The sequence below is a fragment of the Saccopteryx bilineata genome, chromosome 3 (genome assembly GCF_036850765.1).
Source record: "Saccopteryx bilineata isolate mSacBil1 chromosome 3, mSacBil1_pri_phased_curated, whole genome shotgun sequence".
In the NCBI taxonomy this organism is placed as follows: domain Eukaryota; kingdom Metazoa; phylum Chordata; class Mammalia; order Chiroptera; family Emballonuridae; genus Saccopteryx; species Saccopteryx bilineata.
In genome coordinates this window covers 239,734,948-239,742,132 of record NC_089492.1, presented here as the reverse complement: position 1 = coordinate 239,742,132, position 7,185 = coordinate 239,734,948, and the positions used below count along the sequence as shown (strand labels likewise).

Below are 7,185 nucleotides of genomic sequence, written 5' to 3'. Positions count from 1 at the left end.
GCTTGAAAATCAACTGAGCTATCCTCAGTGCCCTGGGCCGATGCTTGAACTAATCGAGCCACTGGCTGCGGGAGGGGAAGAGAAAGTGAAGGGGAGTGGGAAGGGGAGAGAAGTAGATTGTTGTTTCTCAAGTGCCCTGACCAGGGACTGAACCCTAAAACTTCTGCACAAGGGCTAATGCTCTATCCAGTGAACCAAATGGCCAGCACCTCCTGTCACTCATTTTACCCTCTCCACCATTCAGTTTGTCATCACACCCTGCCACATCCCCACAGGGCCCTCTTCTTCCCCACACATGCCACGTGGCCTGGGCCCTCACTGCTCTCTACCCAGCCTTTCAGGACAGCCTTCTGACTGGTCCCGTGCCTCCGGTCTTCCAACCTCCCTCTGAGAACATTCTAAAGTGAAAATCTGATCCAGCTCCATTGTTTAGAAATTCTTCAATGGCTCCTCACTGTCCATAGCAGTGAGATTTTAACTGCAGATTTCTGAATTCCTGAAATAACAGGAAGATTTTATAGATTTATGTGCATTTTTCTAATGACAGTTTCCAGTTCTCAAAGAGGTCTTTGACCCTCCCTCAAGTTATAGGCTTAATTCCAAACTCCTTATCTCAATTTACTGACCTTCCTCTCACATCTGCTGGGGTTTTTGTTGTTGTTGTTTTGTTTTATTAATTTCAGAGAGAAGAAGAGAGAGAAAGAGACAGGAACATTAATCTGGTCTTGCACGTGCCCTGACCAGGGATCAAACCGGCAAACTCTTCGCTTTGGGATGATGCTCTCAGTAACTGAGCATCCAGGAAGGGATAAAAGAACTTGGTTTCCTGCGTTGAGTCAGTTGTACAGCCTGGGAACAGGTGTCCTCGTTCCACCAGGTGTCCTCGTTCCACACGCGGCGTTCATGCCAACGCAGCATTCTGGGTGTTAGTCAACTCCCACCTTGTACTACAGCCTCACTGTCACTGGGACTCAGGTCTCCTCATCACAGAGCATCTGTTAGAGTGACAGCACTGTCCTGTGTGTGTTCACTTCATGTAAATGCCAGAAGAACAGAGTGACAGGACATCACCTAGTATTCAGATGAACACATTGGCAGAGACTTGGAACTGACTGGGATGACATGACTTACAAAAAGTGAGAATAATTTTAAAACATTGATATAATAGTGTTATTTTTTAATAGAAAAATGGAGTATAGTAAAAAAAAAAATGAAACTTTGTGTGATCTCTGTGAAATTACCTGCAATTTCCAGATGACTTTTCTATGCCGATACATTGTATAGGAACAATTCTAAAGCCAATGACCAATGAAACAAGAAAAGACTGTAGTAGGTTTTGTATGAAAGGAAAGTAAAAGGGATAAGTGCATTGTGTTTCTCTAACCAAGAGTCATGAGTTTTAGAGAAAAAAAAATAAATGTACAAAAATGCAATGTATAGAAAATCATTCACATGATAAATCTGTGAGATTTCTCCTTGGCTAGTAACTCATCGGCTTTGTTCAGTTACCTATGTTATGCGTTATTTCCCTGTGCTTCTGAAGACATGCATGCACATTTCTCTCCAATCTGCTCTTCAGTCACTTCCCCCACGTAACTTAAACTGAAGTCGTTCTGAATTCTCTCCATTGTCCAGACAGCCCATGGTCCTTCACACTTCACATCCTTATGCCTGCTGTTCCATCTAGAGTGCCCTGGCAAACTCCTTCCTCCACTTGCTATGACTTAGCTCAAAAGCCACCAGCTCTATGAGGCCTCCCTGACTCCCTCTGGCCAAGTTCGTCTCCACAACACTCTTCAGATCTCCATTACTCATCCTGTTCATAGTTGTTGTCAGCCGGCATCTGTCTCTTTCACCAAACCATGAACTCTAGATCCGGGCTCAGAAGAGATAGTCCACAAATGTTTGTTGATTAAACTCATCCCCCCCCCCCCAATGGTGTAGTCTTTCTAAAATGTAAACCTGAGTGTTGCGTCCTATGTTACTATTTTCTTCAAAGCCAAACTTGGTACAGTTGCTTTCTCTGGCCTCATCTTGCAATATTTCTTTTTCTTTTTCTTTTCTATTCCAGAACACTAAAGTTCTTTTAATGCTCAAATCAGTGCTCTCTTATCTAGAGGTTTTATGCATGCTTTTTCCTCTGCTCCTGTTTTCCTGGCTAATGCTTATTCATCCTTCAGACAGCTTAAATATTCCCCAGGAAGCCCTCCTGGGCCCCGTCCGGACCCTCAGACTAGTCAGCTGTGTACGCATTCTCAGTCACAACATGCATTGTATTGTTCAGTGATGACTTGTCTTCCTGCCCTACTAAACTGTAGTTTCTATGTCTACCTATCATATGTCCCTAGCCCTGAACGTAGTGCTTAGGAGGGAGTGGGTACCTGATAAATCTGTGTCAAATGAGGGCTAGATGAATAAATTTCTCCATCATAAATCTGATTTTCAATAGCTTTCCATTGCCTTTAGAATAAAACTTTATCATAACTTTAGGGTGCTTCATGATCTGGTCCCCATGTTTCATCAGTCCCTTCTCTTCTAAATCTACCCTTTTATCTTTCTTACTCAAACTTTATATGACAGTTCCATTAAACTGAATGAAAGTCCCTAAATCATTCACACTTGGCAGCACTGGTTCCCTGTCTGGTATACACTCACCTCACCTCTTTCTTCTCTTCCTTTTCTGGGTGACATCCACTAATCTTTGTTTTCAGTTCAAATACCTCCTCTTCCAGCCTGACCAGGTGGTGGCGCAGTGGATAGAGCATAGGAATGGGACATGGAGAACCCAGGTAGGACCCAGGTTTGAAACCCCGAGGTCGCCAGCTTGAGCGAGGCTCACCAGCTTGAGCCCAAGGTTGCTGGCTTGAGCAAGGGGTCACTTGTTCTGCTATAGCCCTCCCGTCAAGGCACATATGAGAAAGCAATCAATGAACAACTTAGGTGCCGCAAAGAAGAATTGATGCTTCTCATCTCTCTCCTTCCCTGTCTGTATGTCCCTATCTGTCCGTCTCTGTCACATACAAAAAAACCTCCTCTTCCAGGAAGCCTTTCTATATTTCCTCAGATCAACTCTGGTGCCCATTATTGACTTTCCGTAGTATTCTGGGCTTTCTTCTTACCATTCTGTTTTCCCAAGTAGACAGTGAGGTGACAGTCTGAGCTGTGTCACTATAACTCTCATGCAAGCCTGGGGCCTGCACAGTCGGCTCTCCAGAAATAATTGTGGGGTAAACTATGTTGCCTGGTCTTATTACTTACTATGGTATGTATGTCCTGTCTTCTAAAAGCAGATTGTACACGGCATGAAGGCAGTGAGGGAGGCTAAAAGGCTCGTGCTGTCAGGTACTTGACAGATGTGTTAATCAATGGAGCATTGGCTTATTATGGTTCTAGAAAGCCAGGTTTGGGATCATAGTGACCTGAGACTGTTTTTGTAGAGAAGGCCTAAGCTTCTTTCTAAAAGCCTATGCTGGGAACAGTGTCAGGCACCTGGATGCTTTTAACAGACGTTTGTTGAATGAATTCTAGAGCAAAGAGAGGCAGGCTGTGCTTATTCAACTCACCATGTTCTGGGCTCAGACACTGCAATGGAATGGGATGATTCTAAGGGATGATATCATGTACTCACATTCCAAACTCAAGATTAAAAAATACATTTTTTTTTTTTTTTTTTTGTGACAGAGACAGAGAGAGGGACAGATAAGGACAGACAGGAAGGGAGAGAGATGAGAAGCATCAACTCATAGTTGCAGCACTTTAGTTGTTCATTAATGGCTTTCTCATAGGTGCCTTGACTTGGGGGCTAGAGCAAGACCGAGTGACCCCTGGCTTAAGCCCAGTGACCTTAAGCTCAAGCTGGTGAGACTTGCTCAAACCAGATGAGCCCACGCTTAAGCTGGCAACCTCGGGGTTTTGAACCTGGGTCCTCTGTGTCCCAGTCCGATGCGCTATCCACTGCACCACCACCTGGTCAGGCATAAAAAGTACTTGTTAAAAATATTAGAAAGGATGGACAAAGTCTTTTTGGTAATGACTCAGTGGTTTCAGACCGCCTGGGAACCCAGTTTGCCCTGTCTGGTAAACTGTTTTTGATAGCTGGACTCAAATGAGACTTTTTTTTAAGTGACCAAATTAGAGTTCCCAACCTCATGTGAGATGCTGAAATAGACCCTAAACTGGTACCAAAGGACACGGACCCCCTACTGCTGACCGCAGACCCACAATAGCAAGTAAGATTCACATTGCAAATTCCCAAGAACCAAGAGCAGAGAAATGCAAAGAAACTTTGAAACAAAAGATTGAAGGGCAGCATTTTAATAGACAGTCAATGGCCAGAGCCTTGCTACTCAGAGTGTGGTGTGGCCCGGCAGCACTGGCATCCCCTGGGAACCGGTCCAGGTGCAGAATCTCAGGTCCCTCCCCTCCCCAGACCTGCTACAGCCTAACAACGTCTCCAGGTGATCTATAGGCATAGCGAAGTTTGAGAAGCACTGGAGTACTTATTAATGTATGGTTTTGCTCTTAAAATGTGCTTTGAGGTAAAAATACACCTACTCAAAGCAGTTTTAGCTATGTTCTCCATTCTCTCCACCTCTGAGCAATACCATCACATGCCAGTGTCCTGCTCCGGGACTTTGGGCCTCTCTTTTGAACCCCGGTGGAAAACTTCTGTGCTCAGTCATTATGGATTAAAAGTGGATTCCAAAACTTCCACCAGCTGTGCCCTGCACAATACCCCCAGGAGGTAGGTTGTATAATTTTCATTTTTAAAGACAATGAAACAGGGGCCCAAGGAGGTTTTGCGACTCACGCAAAGGCCACCAAGCAAATTGGCACCTCAGTCGAAATGAGAACTCAAGCCTTTGTGTTTCCAATGTGAGGCTGCCTGAACTTTTGAACTTTGATGTCTTTTTTTATATAAGGTGATTCTGTGCATAAGAGACTTTAAGAAAGAGTAAATCTGTCAATAACCCTGTGTGGGTTACTAAACACAAGCCATGTACCTTTGTGCCCTGGTATTATGGAAGTTTAAAAAAGAACTGTCCAGAGGAGAGAGATGTCGGCCCAGGGTGGGGGTGGGCCCTGCCCTGCCTGGCTCCTTCACTCCTGCTGCAGCCCAGGCTGGAAGGTTCGGCAGTCTGGGGCCTCAGAAGCCTCAGAGCCACACGGGGCTCGTAGTTTTTCTCATAAGGGCAATGAGGGAAAAGAGCTGGGATCACCATATAGCCACGGATACAGCTGTGGAGGAAATGTGGGGGCTTCTGGATGGCAATAAGCCATCCCCAGGAGGGCACTCAGTCCGATGCATTCATTTCTTTCAGAATAGCCACCTGACTCTGACCAGACCCACGTGGTATGCTGAATTGGATTTCCTGATTAATTACAATTTCCTTGCAGCAAACTGGAGCCACTTGATGACTCACAAATGGTCAAGACAATCCATCTGGCACGGACGCCAGTGTGCTTCTCTCTACCTTGCCTGAGTTTAAGATTACTCTGTCAACCCCAGCTGAGCAAAGGCCCCAAATGGAGTGTGCTCAGTGTCACCTGTCTGCGTGGTGACTCTCCCAGGGTCTTAGAGGATGATTGCCAGGACGACTGCTTACATCTGCCCATCCTCCCTAGACATGCATATTCAAGGGGACATATTCATACATAATTGATTAAAAAAACAAAGAGATGGTGAATTTTAAAATCCCATGTATAAAGTGTTGTTTTTCTAATGTGCTCCGCTGGCTTGCTAAGTGGTGCTACAAATGGTAGAGTCACGAGGAATTCCAGGTTGAAGAGGTTCGGGACTTCAGATGACACCGATGCACCCTGCACCTTGCACTCTGCTCTGCACTCGGAGTTGTTTGGGGGCTCGGCCTAAGGCAAAACTACAAAGCATCCTAATGAGCAGAATTATACAACAGGAATGTATGTGCATATTTGACATAGCTTCTTCTCTTGAGGGCCGGCCCTCTGGCTGTGACCGATGCCCTCTCCAAGGGCGAGGGAGGAGTCCAGAAAAGGAGCCTTTTGTTCATGGCTGCCAGTTCTTCCACTGCCCTTAGGGCCCCAGAGACCTGCCCTGCTCTGCGTGGGCCTGCAGAAGCCCTGCAATTTCCACATGGGCGGGAGGTTTCAGAGCGATGGACAGAGCTGTTCTGCCAGCCTACAGGGGAGAAAGAAAAGGAGACACAAATTTTATCCTGCTTCCTCCAGCCCTGGAAAGGAAGGGTAAGTTGGGAGCAGGGGTTATGCATGGTGCACAGAAGGCTACGCCAAGCATCCAGACAGCCTCTAGGAGAGGAAGAGATCCGAATGGTGTGAGAATCATGAGACACAGGCCCCTGTCCATTCACAGAAACAACATTCACTCCTGGGAAAGTCACGTCAATGGAAATAATGTGTCACTTGGTTTTTAATACACATTTTCTTTTTTTTTTTTCATTTTTCTGAAGCTGGAAACGGGGAAAGACAGTCAGACAGACTCCCGCATGCGCCCGACCGGGATCCACCCGGCACGCCCACTGTGGGGTGATGCTCTGCCCACCAGGGGGCGATGCTCTGCCCATCCTGGGCGTCGCCATATTGCGACCAGAGCCACTCTAGCGCCTGAGGCAGAGGCCACAGAGCCATCCCCAGCACCCGGGCCATCTTTGCTCCAATGGAGCCTTGGCTGTGGGAGGGGAAGAGAGAGACAGAGAGGAAAGCGCGGCGGAGGGGTGGAGAAGCAAATGGGCGCTTCTCCTGTGTGCCCTGGCCGGGAATCGAACCCGGGTCCTCCGCACGCTAGGCCGACGCTCTACCGCTGAGCCAACCGGCCAGGGCAATACACATTTTCTTAAATTGGAAAACAGAGGAAAGAAAACCAGAGAACTCTCCCATTATTGCATTACGCAGACCTAAATGGAAGTTAGCATTTTGGTATGTCTCTCTCCAGTCTTTTCTCCTATGCAAATCTGCTATTGATTTTTAAGCAGAGGAATAATAGCATATATCAATTTTAAATCTGCTTGTATTTTGAACATACCATGGTATGCTATACAATTCCGTTCTTACACAGTATGATCATCGATCATATGCACAATAAGCACATCGATCCGTTCCTGTACCTGCCCTGACCAAGGATGGAACTGACAACCTCTGTGCTTTGGGATGAACTCTAACTAACCGAGCTATCCGGCCAGGGCAGCATTT

The 7,185-nt window shown here is 46.3% G+C and overlaps 1 protein-coding gene across 4 annotated transcripts in view; it reads right to left on the bottom strand.

Moving 5' to 3' along the window:
• Positions 1–4,298: 4,298 nt before the first annotated feature.
• KANK4 (KN motif and ankyrin repeat domains 4) overlaps positions 4,299–7,185 on the bottom strand; it is an 80,299-nt gene continuing 77,412 nt past the window's right edge. For all 4 annotated transcript variants that reach the window (XM_066269027.1, XM_066269030.1, XM_066269028.1 and 1 more), the window contains one exon: positions 4,299–6,157. In XM_066269027.1, the coding sequence (XP_066125124.1) occupies positions 6,053–6,157 (105 nt within the window). In that variant the 3' untranslated portion in view covers positions 4,299–6,052. The remainder of the gene's footprint in view (positions 6,158–7,185) is intronic.